The sequence below is a fragment of the Staurois parvus genome, unplaced genomic scaffold, assembly GCF_062004578.1.
Source record: "Staurois parvus isolate SC_StPar_1 unplaced genomic scaffold, SC_StPar_1.0 ptg000006l, whole genome shotgun sequence".
Lineage (NCBI taxonomy): Eukaryota > Metazoa > Chordata > Amphibia > Anura > Ranidae > Staurois > Staurois parvus.
This window is the reverse complement of record NW_028317802.1, coordinates 296,493-311,848: the sequence shown is the minus strand read 5'-3', so window position 1 is coordinate 311,848 and position 15,356 is coordinate 296,493. Positions and strand designations below refer to the sequence as shown.

The window sequence follows — 15,356 nt, the reverse complement described above, 5'->3', positions numbered from 1 at the left end:
GGTAATGTCCATGGGTTCCAGACCTCAGGCAGTCATTGCTAGTAAAGGATTCTCTACAAAATTTTAAAAATGAACATTTTATTTATGATTATATTCAATTGTCCAATTACTTCTGGTCCCTTGAAAAAGGGGGATGTCTACTCTTAAGAGCTTACACAAATAGTCAAAAATCCTCCTGCGCTATGAGATGGAAGTACAGAACCTATTCTACAGCTGCCAACACTCAAGAACTGATACCAAAACAGTGTCAATAAATCATAGAAAACAGTGTAGCGCTCTTAAAGAACTGTGTCTAATACACAATATTAATTCCTAAAAATAAATAAATCAATATAAAATAATATAATATACAATAGTGGCAAAAAATAAGTGCCAAACTAAGATTCCAAAAAGAAATCTATCACCTATTTAAGAAATAGGTGTACCGACATATAAATAATATGTGACTACTATTTCACACAAACATATGGATAGTGTACACACATCTACTAAAATTAAGCCAAAAAATCCAAACTTAATCCAATGAGGGAACTCTTAGCAGTGCTCACACAGTGCCAAAAAAATGAAAATTTATAAATGTGTCCTCCTTGATGAAAGACAATCTTAAACAATGTCTTTTTGTGGAAATGAATAAAATCATGCAGTGTGCAACAGTGATAATTAAATAAATCCGTGACTGTGCCAAACTCTTCCCCTGTTAACGGCTAGATTGCCTCCTCACCTCCTCCTAATGACCCCAAAGGGGCCAACAGGCTTTCAGGATCACCCTGGATCCTTGATTTATAATGGCCAGCAGCTTCCTTCCTTCCCTGGATCTCCTTTGTGGGGCTCCTAGTGCCCCTGATCAGTCAAGGTGGTTCTGAAGGATAATAGCTCACCAATCCAGTGAGCCAAGAAAAACCTCTAAGTGTAGTACTTTAGTAAACTTTGTTTATTCAAAGAGTAAAGAGTATCACTCACATTACAAGCAGTCCTCCCTCCTCACTGATGTGTGGGTATACTGCATGTGAATGGGACTTCCTGGGTGTAGCAAAATGGCGTCGCACGCCGGAAGGGAGTCACCACGCACCGGAACTACGGACTCGCGAACCTACGCGTTACGTCACCGTCTGCTCGTGACTTCCTCAGGGTATACCCCGAGGAAGTCACGAGCAGACGGTGACGTAACGCGTAGGTTCGCGAGTCCGTAGTTCCGGTGCGTGGTGACGCCCTTCCGGCGTGCGACGCCATTTTGCTACACCCAGGAAGTCCCATTCACATGCAGTATACCCACACATCAGTGAGGAAGGAGGACTGCTTGTAATGTGAGTGATACTCTTTACTCTTTGAATAAACAAAGTTTACTAAAGTACTACACTTAGAGGTTTTTCTTGGCTCACTGGATTGGTGAGCTATTATCCTTCAGAACCACCTTGACTGATCAGGGGCACTAGGAGCCCCACAAAGGAGATCCAGGGAAGGAAGGAAGCTGCTGGCCATTATAAATCAAGGATCCAGGGTGATCCTGCAAGCCTGTTGGCCCCTTTGGGGTCATTAGGAGGAGGTGAGGAGGCAATCTAGCCGTTAACAGGAGAAGAGTTTGGCACAGTCACGGATTTATTTAATTATCACTGTTGCACACTGCATGATTTTATTCATTTCCACAAAAAGACATTGTTTAAGATTGTCTTTCATCAAGGAGGACACATTTATAAATTTTCATTTTTTTTGGCACTGTGTGAGCACTGCTAAGAGTTCCCTCATTGGATTAAGTTTGGATTTTTTGGCTTAATTTTAGTAGATGTGTGTACACTATCCATATGTTTGTGTGAAATAGTAGTCACATATTATTTATATGTCGGTACACGTATTTCTTAAATGGGTGATAGATTTCTTTTTGGAATCTTAGTTTGGCACTTATTTTTTGTCACTATTGTATATTATAATATTTTATATTGATTTATTTATTTTTAGGAATTAATATTGTGTACTCTTAAGAGCTGTAATTCCTAAACCTTTCCTCCAGTTTGGATGTACATGCCCATATCCATTATCTAACTATAGCTTGAATATGTTTTGGTAAATACCTGAAAAAAACTAAAATTGTGCCTGTGTCCAAATATATATGGACCTAACTGTAAATCCTGTATAATAATAAATCCACCTCACTTTCTCCTCCAGTGACTGAGGTTTTTGCAACCAATAGTGAGGTTGGGTCTCCCCAAAAAGAACACAAACATCCATAAAAATGTAACAGAGGTTCTAACCCTTCCCTGCTCTATCCAACACTGGAAATAAAAGTTTTGTGTAGTTATGCTTTATTCCGTATATAGGATGTAGAGTGTCTTTTATAGGTAAGTGTGTGATAGAAACACACACCTTAACCTGTCCAGCAGGGCTGGTGCTAGACTATTTTGCACCCTAGGCAAGACCAGCTACTTGCGCCCCCCAACAAAATAAATGAATTAAAAAAATTTAAATAAAAACAGTAAAAAAATATTAAATCAACAAAACATGAAACTGCTAAATTTCTTTTAATTTGCAATAAAATAAGTGCCACCAGCACCAATATTAAAGACAAAATCAGTGTCACGGATGGACTGTATCTGTGGTGGACAGTGGCAGGGTGACAGTTGCAGTGAGTGGAGGATGATGGATCCACACTGACAGATCCTGGGCTTGAATTCCCCCAGGCAAAGGAGGGAGATAAAACGCTGTGACATCAGGCAGCCCAGCTCACACACACACACACACACACACAGAGAACACCTGAACCACGCGATCCCACACAGTGACAGATCCGACACAACACACCAACACTGACATAGATCAGCAAGCTCAACTAGAAGAGCAGGCTTTGGGATCATAATGTCATCTCTCACTGACACATATCACATGTGATGGATGGCAGGCCAGCGGGCTCACAGACACAAGACATCCAAGACAGATATTACCTTCCTCTGCAGACGCTGTTCCGCCTCCGCTGATGAATGGGAAGAGAAGGGCAGGAACTCCACAGTGATCAGCAGCCACCAGCTGGCTTGCAGTAAGGAATTGAATCTGAGAAGAACACTGGAGGGAGCTGCAGCTCAGCTGCTACACTGGCCCAAGACACCTGGCATCTTTTGCTGTCTTTTCTCCCTCCCCTCTGCTGCCCCGCCCCTCAGCTGAATGATCATTCATGACGTGGCGGCGTCCCACACAGCGAGAGCACCCAGCCTGAGCTGCGCCCAGGCACCTCTAGGTGGCAGTGCGCCCTGAGCGGCCGCCTACTTTGCCTAGTAGGAGCGCCGGCTCTGCTGTCCAGCACTTGCCCTTTTACATTACGGTGCCTGTGTTCCAAAAAGAATGACATGGTAAGCCTCATGTGCCCTGTTAGAGACCCGTTGGCTGAGCTCTGAGCGCTTGTAGCATCTTCAGATCTTGGCTAGCCAGCAAGGGATATTTTAAAGGACCTCATGTCTACTTCCAACCATGAGCAGTCTTGTAAAAAAGTATGACCGTATTGCAGCCGAACAGAGGAAAAGCTGGTATTGTAAGCTGAGAAGAAATGGGCAGCTTTGCAAATACTGTATCAAAGGTGTTTTCGTTGGCCGTAACGATGAATAAGATGCCAGCTGTCATTTTTCCCATTAAAAAGCAGATAGTCGGAATATGCTGCTGTTATCAACAGCCCAGACACTTTTCTTTTCTCCAGACCTCATACATCATCCCTAATGAGGATTCCACAGAAGGATATGTGTCTTTATGGATTTTATGCTCTATATACAGCAAAACTGACAATTCTTCAGTAATACTGGGAAAGTCCATTTCACCAGTCATCCTGCCAGCAGAGCAATAGGTGAATGGCTTTACAATGTTCTGAAGGAAAGGTCACCTCTTGCACAGTGCTTGGGAGGTAATGAGCAGTAACAAATCAAAAAGCAATAATGGTTATGGGTATCACCCCATTCTCCTGTAAAATGAGAGGCCTGTACTGTTTAATGATCCTGTCCTTGTTCCTCACAGCTTAACATGAATACAAACTCCCCTTATGTCTATCATGCATTTCCTTCTTACAAAATAATTTCGATTCAATAAGAATAATATATTTTGCTGCAGCGGAAAATAGCAGAATGCTCTGGTGCTATACAGACAGTCTTTATTTTATATATTTGCTATTTGTGGATCAGCGTAATTGATTTATGAAAACAGCAGTTGTTGCACAGATCAACTTTGTGCTTGTTTTACTTCAGAAGTACATGTTTGTGAGTCAAAGGTTTTACCTGGTTTGTTACTGTAAGCAACAGCCTTCATTTTCATTTGGAACAAGGAAACTACTTGCTCTTCTGGGGAAAATGGATATATGATAGCGGGATAGGTCTTTAAAATAATCTTTAAATTTAATAGGCAGGTCATGCAGCCCACATATGCATAAAGACTAGGAAGGTCCAACAGATTGGACAGAATAGAATGAATATGTAAAACAGGTGCAGGGATCATAAAGGGAGTTAACAGCTTCTCCTCAAAAGTTTCCACACTCTAGCAGAAATTATGAAATCTTGGCGTTTATATTGAAAATATGACTGTTCATGTCTTTTATTTAAGGATAGTGATCATATGAAGCCATTTTTTTTTTCTTTCAAATTCTTTATTTACAAAAAGTATCCTACCCAACAAACTGCCTCAGTACAGAAATAGCAATAATGTCTCACAAGAAGATCATAAATGATACATAAGACATGCTAATATAACAATATTTACGAGATAAAAAATAAGCAACCTCTACACAGGATGCTGGTAAACGAATACAATGGAAAAAAAGCACAGCTACTCTTAAGTGGGCAACTCAGGGGTATAGAAGTTATCCTGGAGACTAGGTGATAGCAGTGTAAAACATTGGAATGAAGGCACATCGTGGATCACTAAAAGGAATAACACTTCCCTTAATACAACACTGCCTGGTATAAGGCCGCATTGCAGACACAGGCTGAATACCTGTTTTTTAGTTAATAGGAAAGAACTGGGAATAACAAATGAAGCCATTTTTTAGCACATAGTTATTTGGCTCCTGTTTAAATCCTAATGATAACAGAAATCGGCCAAATGGCCCTGATCAAATGTTTACATACCCTGCAATGTTTGACCTTTGTACAGACTCACAAGGTGACAGAGACAGGTTAAAATGGCAATTAAAGGTAAATTTGCTACATATATGGCTTTTTAACCAGTTTCCAACTGCGCTATAGTCAAAGGATGGCTACAGCGCGGTTGTCTAGTTCTGGGACGACATCCATGGATGTTATTCCAGAACATGCCCCCCCCCCTCCTTCTCCTCCGCACACCCTGCCGGTGATCGCTGTGCCCTATGGACACAGCTGATCACATGGTACGGTAAACGGCCAATCACGGTGGCCTGTTAACACGTGTCCAATGACACAGCAGATCACCGGGTAAATATGGTTGCCGGTTATCGGCTGCACTTTCCTCACGCTGTCACAGCATGAAGAAAGTACTGCCGAGAAACGGCAATTGTCAGCGAAGGCATCGGAACTGATCATCAGGGCACTGATGATCAGTGCCCAGCAGTGCCACCCACCTGTGCCTGCAGTACCACCCATCAGTGCTGCCTATCAATGCTGCCTATCTGTGCCACCTCATCAGTGCTACCCATCAGTGCTGCCTCATCAACGCACATCAGTGATGGAGAAAAATTACCTGTTTGCAAAATTTTAAAATAGAAACAAAGAATAACTTTTTTTTTTCAAATTTTTTGCTGTTTTTTTGTTTATAGCGCAAAAAATAAAATGCCCAACGAAAGGGCATTTAAATACCACCAAAAGAAAGCTCTATTTGTATGAAAAAAATTATACAGATGTCATATGTGTACAATTTTGCATGACCGCGCAATTGTCATTCAAAATGCGACAGCATTAAAAGCTGAAAATTGGCTTGGGCATTATTGTGAGCTCTTATTTTTTATGGATACTTGCTGGGAGGAGAAGGTTTGTTTAAAGAGGTATTACTACTTGGAGCAGAAAGATTGATGTAGTGTCGAGAGCGAACCATAGTAAAAAAGCAATCATCTTTAATGTGAGGCATTGATTTATGGTGAGTGAGATAAACCTCACTTTGGGAGTGGCTATTATGAGAACTGAACAGTGGGAGATGGATGTGGATTTTTTGGGACACTTATGGTGGAACTTTTAATACACATTTATGTGGTGGACTTGTATAATTTGGACTTAAATTTCTTTTGAGTTATTTGTTTTAGTATAATTTTTGATATTTTTACATATTGAGTCCACTTATGCGATAACATTTTTGTAGGGTGTAGCGCCACTTTGAATCTATATATTTAAGTTTTTCAGACACTCTTTGTAATTGGGTCATTCATTTATAAAGGGGTAACAACACTATTTTTGTATGCATATTTACACATTTTATATGATAGTTTGAGCTTTTTTCACGTGGTATCATTTTTGCAACATTTTTTAGGCTTCTTGGGTGAGGTGTGAATTGATGTTATGAGGAAATTGCATCAGTCCACTGTATATATGGATATAACGTGAGCATAAAGTATCTTCTTTGTGATACATGGCTGCTCTATGCGGATTATATTGATCCTTCAACTATTGTTCTAACTATGAGCAAAAGCAAACAGAAGATTCTACAAAGGAAAACGGAAGTGCCATGTAAACTATGGACTGAGTTATATTCTATCTATAAATTTTTTTTTACATTTCTCATGTCTGCTTACCTATCTCTGTTTCAGTTACAGCTCCCAATCATCAGGTGCGCACAGTGGTCAGAATGAACAGAAACATAAGAAAAGGGGGAACTTTCAGTTTTGCACTGGTCAGCTGCCACAGTATACTGTACTGAATGCATTTAGCGTGGTAAGTTAACCTATACTTTATTAATATTTGGACAGGTAGGTTACATTTCAGTGCTTGTCACTACACTCCAAATGCAGCCCCGTTTAAAATCCAAGATATTCCAGCATTCTTCAAGCCTCACACAATGCATCAGTGCTCAGTACCTGAACTGCCAGTCAACAGGCTTAAAGGGTAACTCCACTTTTGTGCGAAAAAATAGCAACTAAAACAAAAATAATATAGCGTATACAGTTGTGACTGAAGTCATAATGTAATTGTTATTAAAAATTACCTTTCCTTTTCAGTCTGCAGCGCTGTAGTTTTCTGTGAAATGCAATATGGCAACCTGGAGGTGTTCTGTACAAAGATGGTATACAGAACACCACCCCACAAATGTAATTTCCTGTTTTTGTGATTGGCTCACTGATTTTTCTGCAATAGATACAAGTCAGATTTTGGGATTCCCCTGCAACAACTTCATTTCAGTGAGCTACTCCCAAAGGGAAATCATGTCGAAAGGGGTGCAGACCCAGCCACTTTCCTAATTAGACACTGCAAGTGCAGCAGCTGATTGAGAACTATAAAATCATGCCTATTAGATTCACTCTGTACATGGACACAGATAAACAAACACATGCCTCTTCAGAATAACAAGGTAGGAATCTGTAACAAAGTTTGTTAAAATCCTTGCCATGTACATAGATCACCCAGAGGGGAATTTTTTTTTTCTCAACAAAAATGGAGTTACTCTGTAAAGATTTTCACATGGAGGTCAGAGCACTTGTTTTACAGTGTTCAAATATCCACTTTCAGAAACTTTGGATTACATAGGGTGTCTTCAATTTGCCGACGACAGGTGTGTTTCAATACAAGTGTGTAGGAGTAGGGACATAACAATAGCAATTTGTTTGTTAAGAATTATGTCTCCAGCACCACCCTGAGATTTACTGAGCACCTTCACTTTCTGCATTTTGCACCTATAGTATTACCAGGCCTGAATATGGTCACCCTTTTCCATGCAAGGATGAAAAAGTATAACATATGGGGTATACTCTAAAAGGCGATGAGGGAAGTTATGAATGAACATGTAAAGACATGACGATTATTTGGAGATACAACTTCAGCTAAAAAATGTGTTGCATAGATTGTAAACTAGCATATGCCTTTTGAAACTTAACAAAAAATAACAGTAGCTAAACCAGAAAAATATTTACAGCGAGGTTGAAAATATCAGTTTCACCCTTAGAATTTATTTCCTTTGTTCATTATCTTTAGTGGGACTAGAAAAATGGTAAGTGAAATCTTTGTGGTTGCTGTGCCTTGCACAGACCCTGTATAGCACAACTCTACCCAATGTGTTTGTTTTTCCTCAACTTAGTCTTCATGTGGTTTTTCGGGTGCTAGCAGAAAAATCTCCCCCAATCTTCTTAGGTTCCCAATGTTGCTTACTAAAGTAAACCTTCATATATTGCTAAAGAGACATCACTGATAGGCAAGTCTTGTAGCATGTTTGTGTCCTATGCCCTTCTAGAGGACTCTCCATAGGAATATATACTATCTAGAGGACTCTGATGTGAAATTAGGTAAGGGGGAGGGGGATTGGGACGAGGACTGTGAAGTGAAAAAGCATGTGTGTGTGTGTGTGTGTGTGTGTGTGGGGGGGGGCTTGAGGACCCTGATTTTAAAGTGTGGGACTGAGGACTGTGATGTGAAAGGGGAAACTTTGATGGAAAATTAGAGAAGGGATGGCCAGGTTTGGGTGAGGACTCTAAAGTGAAAATGGGTGGGGGGGGGGGGGGGGCTGAGGGCTCTGATTTAACATTGGGTTGACCAAGGACTGTGATATGGAAGAGGGGTGGAGGATACTGACGAGGCAGGTACACATAGAAGGATACGCTTTGTTCATTTTTCATTCCAGAGGTTTACAAGCACTTTAACTACAAGAAGCCAGTCTAAAGATTATTTTTCCTTCACTTGCTTGTGTAAGCATCAAAACACTAGTGTCTGCAGTAGCCCCAAGGACTGCATAGTAAGTGCCAAAGGGCCGCTGAGCCAACTAAGGTGTAACCAATTTATTTAGAGCCCTTGTATAGCTCTTTTATTTCTCATCCTCACTAATAAAACTAAGTGTGTGTGACTAGTCTTCACTCTTTCTTCGTGTCTCACAGGGAGCCACAGCTGTGATTTTCCTGCATTTAGCTCGCCAGGCATCATTGTACTGTCGCACCAATAAACCTCAGGAAGACAGGTGCTCACGGCGCAGTTACCTGGAACAGATCCTCTCATCTCTTTATCAGTGCAGCAGATCGTGTAAGTAGTATGTGCTTAATTAAATATATATGTTATACAAATTTTTTATGTTTCTTTAACAGCATTACTTTATTTCTACCACTCCTGACCCACTGCAGGCCATGAAATTTACAGGTGAAACTCGAAAAAATTAGAATATCGTGCAAAAGTTCATTTATTTCAGTAATGCAACTTAAAAGGTGAAACTAATATATGAGATAGACTCATTACATGCAAAGCAAATCCACAATCTCAGAAAATTTGAATATTACATGCAATCAATAAAACAAGGATTGTACATAGAACAATATCGGACCTCTGAAAAGTATAAGCATGCATATGTACTCAGTACTTGGTTTGGGCCCCTTTTGCAATTACTGCCTCAATGCGGTGTGGCATGGACGCTATCGGCCTGTGGCACTGTTGAGGTGTTATGGAAGACCAGGATGCTTCAATAGCGGCCCTCAGCTCTTCTGCATTGTTCAGTCTCATGTCTCTCATCTTTCTCTTGGCAATGCCCCTTAGATTCTCTATGGGGTTCAGGTCAGGCAAGTTTGCTGGTCAATCAAGACCAGTAATCCCACGGTCATTGAACCAGGTTTTGGTGCTTTTGGCAGTGTGGGCAGGTGCCAAGTCCTGCTGGAAAATGAAGTCAGCATCCCCATAAAGCTCGTCTGTGGAAGGAAGCATGAAGTGCTCCAAAATCTCCTGGTAGATGGCTGCATTGACCCTGGACTTAATAAAGCACAGTGGACCAACACCAGCAGATGACATGGCTCCCCAAATCAACACAGACTGTGGAAACTTCACACTGGACTTCAAGCATCTTGCAGTGTGTGCCTCTCCATTCTTCCTCTATACTCTTGGTTCTTGGTTTCCAGATGAGATGCAAAAGCTGCTCTCATCAGAAAAGAGAACTTTGGACCACTGAGCAACAGACCAGGTCTGTTTTTCTTTAGCCCAGGTAAGACTCTTCTGATGTAGTTTGTTGTTCAGGAGTGGCTTGACAAGAGGAATACGACATTTGAAGCCCATGTCCAGGATCCATCTGTGTGTGGTAGCTCTTGATGCACTGACTCCAGCCTCAGTCCACTCCTTGTGAAAGTCCCCAACACTTTTGAATGGCCTTTTCCTGACAATCCTCTCCAGGCTGCAGTCATCCCTGCTGCTTGTGCACTTTTTTCTTCCACACTTTTCCCTTCCACATGACTTTCTATTAATGTGCTTTGATACAGCACTTTGGGAACATCCAACCTCTTTTGCAATTACCTTTTTGAGGCTTTCCCTCATGGAGGGTGTCAATGATGGTTTTCTGCACAACTGTCAGGTCAGCAGTCTTTCTCATGATTGTGATTCCTACTGAACCAGACTGAGAGACCATTTAAAGGCTCAGGAACCCTTTGCAGGTGTTATGGCTTAATTAGCTGATTAGAGTGGGACACTTTGAGCCTAGAATATTGCACCTTTTCACAATATTCTAATTTTCTGAGATTGTGGATTTGGGGTTTTCATGAGCTGTAAGCCATATTCATCACAATTATGACAAATCACGGCTTGAACTATCTTGCTTTGCATGTAATGAGTCTATCTCATATATTAGTTTCACCTTTTTAAGTTGCATTACTGAAATAAATGAACTTGTGCACGATATTCTAATTTTTTTTAGTTTCACCTGTATATGAGAAAAAAAAATCCCATCCATTTATGTTCATTGCTTAGTACTTCAGGATCACACTGCCACTTGTGAAAATGCCAGTTCTTCAGGCCAGGACTTTCATTACTCAGGATAGTCCCAATATTACAAACATACATTGGGTATAGAAAAGAATCGCCCCTTTGAGATAATCATATTTTGTTGTTTTTTTGCTTGAAATGAAGACAGACATACAGTTTTTGGTTTACCCAGCTATATTTACTAAGTGCAACTTATAACATTCAAGTGAAAGATATAACAGCAATATGTCGGAAAAAATTCAAAAACAGAATCACTGAGTTGGAAAAAGGATCACCCCCCTGTGTCAGTATTTTGTTGAACCACCTATTGATTTAATTACAGCCATTAGTCTGTTGGGATTTGTCTCTACTAACTTTGCCCATCTAGACTTTGCAACATTTGTCCACTCTTCTTTGCAGAACTGCGCAAGTTCAGTTAAATTTGATGGTGCCCGCTTGTGGACTGCAGTCTTTAAGTCATTCCACAGATTTGCAATGGGGTCTAAGTCTAGGCTCTGACTAGGCCATGCAAGGACATTCACCTTTTTGGCCTTCAGCCACTGTGTGGTGTTTTTTCTATGTTCTTTGGGTCATTGTCATGTTGGAAGGTAAACCTTCTTCCTATTGGCAGCTTTCAGGCAGAGGGCAGCAGTTTTTCCTCTAGAATTTGATGATATTTTGCCCCATCCATCTTTTGCTTCTATCCTGACAAGTGCTCCAGTCCCTGCTGCAGAGAAACACCCCATAACAGGATCTTACCACCTTCATGCTTTACTGTAGAAATGGTGTTATTTGGATGGTGAGCTGCATTGGATTTCTGCTAGACATATTTTGTGTTGAGGACAAATAATTACATTTTAGTCCCATCTGATCATAACACCTTTTTCCATCTGGCATCAGAATCTTCATAGTGCGTTTTGGCAAAGCTCAGTCGTGACTGCATGTGGCCTTTCTTGAGGAATGGCTTTTTTCTTGCAACCCTCCCATACAAGCCACATTTGTGGAGAAATTGTAATATTGTAGTCACATGCACACAATGACCACTCTTTATCATAAATTCCTGAAACTGCTTCAGAGTTGCTGTAGGCCACTTGGTACCCTCTCTGACCAGTTTCCCCCTGGCTCTTTCCAGTTTAGAGCGACATCCTGATTCAGGGAAGGTCTGTGTTGTACCAAATACCTTCCACTTAATAATAGACTTCACTGTGCTTCTAGGCATTGATAAAGTCTTTGAATTTTTTTTGTATCCATCTACTGACTTGTACCTGTCCACAACATTATCCTGGAGATCTTTTGACAGTGCCTTGCCACCCATGGTTGCTTGTTTGCTTCAGCTGCACTACCAGGGACTGAAATGCTCCAGGAAAGCTCTTTTCATGCTGAGCTAATCAAAATGAGCACAGCTGATCACAGTTGAAAGTCAAATGGCTTTGTGTGCCATTGAGAAGATGATTAGCTACACCTGATTGAGTGTAAAAGTCATATTTCAGAGGGGGGTGATCCTTTTTCCAACTCAGTGATTCTGTTTTTGAATTTAAAAAAAAAAAAAAAAAAGGCTGACATGTTGGTGTTTTATATTTCACTTTGATATTATAATTTGCACTAAGAAACTGCAGCTGGATAAAACAAAAACTGTGTACGTCTTCAATTCGGTCTGCAAAGCAACAAAATGTGATTATTTTAAAGGGGGGTAATTCAATGTGATAATTTTAAAGGGGGCTGATTCTTTTCCATACCCACTGTATATGAAGTGTTCTCTGCAACCTCATGCATGTCTGATTGCAGGGTTTGCTATACTGTCTTTGGAAATGTCACCTCATATTTACCCCTTCATGGCAAAGGTAAAACAAACCTTAATGCGTGAAGCCAGCTTAGCAACTTTAGCATGTGTTAGTAAAAGCGTACCTATATTCACTTCTACTTAGTGCATTCAGGTGAACTATACTTTGTTTTTGTTTTGTTTTTTCAGGACAAATTTGGTCTTCGTTTGTTGGTAATTTTTTTTTTTTTTATGCTACCAAGAGAAAATTGGCCCAAACATATTTTTGGAATTTAGCTCTATATTTGTTGTCTTGAGTGGTCATTTTAATGGGCTGCTGTACCTGCAGGAAACATGTCCCCGAACTTCTTTTAAAACTGCGGCGTTAGGCTGCTGCACCATGTGATTTTGCACACCTGAAAACACTCTGCATTTTCAGATGCATGAGGGTGCCATTAAGAATCGGTGGCACCCCTGTTCGTTCATCTGTTAAAGAGCAGCTCGTTTTGCCTGTAGGTTGGGAAATGCGTGCAATTGGCACGTGTTCCTAGAAGCACATATGTGTGAACCAAGACTTCAACACTTTGACCCTGACCTTTTGGTCCTGATCCTAACAATTACCTAGATAAACCCTGGTCCAGCTATTTTATCTTTATTTTAATTTATTTTTACGCAACACTTTTTGTTTTTGTTTTACAGACTTTTTTTCTAGCTGTGCACTACCAGCACAAACAGGTACACACATATGTGACCCACAGAAGGCAAATCACTTCAGTAAGGCCGCATATGTGTGTACGCTCAGTGGGAAGGGGTAATTAATATGCTAGCTCATGGCATCATGATGTCACTCACTGCTTACCATTTGGTTGTGGAAGTTAAAGAAACATATATCATATCATGGCCTGAGATAAGTAAAGTAAGTGCAAACATGGTAGGAACGCAAATTCAAATCAATACATCACTGTATTATTTTACCTTCATAACACCATATTTTATCCATATGTGAGATCCAGACACATTGCCAGTTCAGGCTTGAAGAATACATGGCTATATGTGTACTGGCTTTCTTAAGATGCATTTTAAAGAATGGATTGTTGATTCTCACACAATATATATTTCTTTTCTTTTTGTTGTAGCCGTCAGCAATCACATTTTGTCTAAGAATGTCCAGTCTAGTACTTGGAGTAACGCTCAGCTGCGTAGTGATGCTGCTCTGCAGGATGTGGATAATTCTCTTGAGAGTGCATCTTTAGCTTCCTCGAGTGATAATGACCTGCTCCATCATCTGGTCGAGCAAGGTATGGCAGGTGGAAGACTGTGCACACTAAAAATTTGTTCACTGTTAATTTTTACTTATGGTTGACAGTTTTATTCATTTCTTAACATAATAGATTCCTGCAGTGATGTAAACCTTGGCTCTTCACATGGGTTAGACCATAGTTCAGAAGAGAGTACATCAAGACCTGTTAATGAGGTAATATTACGGAAGCAATAATGGAATATACAGTACTCTTTATTCTTGCTTTCCCCAGTAAGTCGTCAGAACATGCTGGAACATGTAAAAGCGGACCACCGTTCACTGCACTTTATCATTACCTCCCTTCCTCTTATTACACAATTTAATGTATTGTGAATTGAATATAGTTTAATTTAGTCCTTCATCCTCTCTCTTCCTCATTTTGCCTGGTGACGGTTCTTCAGCTGTCTGCAGCTTTTTGGGATATTCATGCCACTCATCCTAGGAGCCTGAAGGCTGGTAAGTGCTGGGGTAGCGTGAGATTTTGTGCTGGTAGAGCCAACACCTATGCAGATGCAAAATCTTGTGATACTTTGGCATTTACTGACCTGCAGCCTCCTGGGGATGTATGGCATGAATTTCCCAGAAGGGTTCGGGCAGTACATTACTCTTGGCTAGGCAAACATTGAGGAAGTGGGAAGGTGGAGAGACAAAAATAAACTATATACAGGTCACAAGACACAAAATGTTAGCAATTGTGTACTAATGAGGATGGGAATAACCAAAAGTGCAGTAAAAGGTGAAAGGTCCGCTTTAATGATTAAGAACTGAAATATACTAATAGACCGTTTTTGCTCTTTTCTTAGCTACGGGAGCCCAAAGAAGACCACGTGGAATCATTAAACCTTGCTGCCTCTCATTTGTTGGAGTTGACACAGACCAGTGTACCGACAGTGCTAAACATATTTGGTATGTACAGTATATATCTTTTATCTATGATTGTGTTTCTGGATTGTGGGGAGTCTGGGGCACTTAGAAGAAACCAATCCTAAAATGTGAAGAGTATACAACCCACACTGTATGTACAGTAGATAATGTCCAAAGTTGGACCCCGGTGACAGCTACAAGTCAAGAGTTCTAAGCCACTATGTTTAAAATGTATCCACAGCCAAATTCTTTTTACTTTTGCAAAAAGTAAAGAAAAAAAAACCCATTTGTATACAGATGGGAAAAGTCTTAACAGGAGTTTAAACCATTCCCTTGTCTATCCAAATGGGGAAAAAAGGCTTTTCTTGTACCTTTTTCTGTTTTCTTACATAAGCACTAAGGGCTTGTTCACACCAGAAGATGGTGCCGGAAATCCACAATCTGTGCGCTTCTCCCGCAACACGTTCAAAATGTACTGGGTATACAATATGCTACAGGTGTCATTGTATCCATAACGGCAACACAAACACAGTGTGCTTGCCTGTACCACATCCTATGGTACTGCAGAACCATGCAATCAGTTGCAGTGCCTTTT

The 15,356-nt window shown here is 40.5% G+C and overlaps 1 protein-coding gene across 2 annotated transcripts in view; it reads left to right on the top strand.

Annotated features, from left to right (window-relative positions):
* Positions 1 to 15,356, top strand: part of LOC149474301 (DAP3-binding cell death enhancer 1-like) — a 68,041-nt gene that overhangs the window by 22,496 nt on the left and 30,189 nt on the right. Inside the window, exons 3-7 of one of the 2 annotated variants that reach the window (XM_089652893.1) lie at positions 6,740 to 6,857; positions 9,005 to 9,146; positions 13,734 to 13,895; positions 13,989 to 14,071; positions 14,701 to 14,803. In XM_089652893.1, coding sequence (XP_089509019.1) covers positions 6,740 to 6,857; positions 9,005 to 9,146; positions 13,734 to 13,895; positions 13,989 to 14,071; positions 14,701 to 14,803 — 608 coding nt within the window. Of the gene's footprint in view, positions 1 to 6,733; positions 6,858 to 9,004; positions 9,147 to 13,733; positions 13,896 to 13,988; positions 14,072 to 14,700; positions 14,804 to 15,356 lie in introns of both variants that reach the window. The other variant, XM_089652832.1, reaches the window with a different exon arrangement.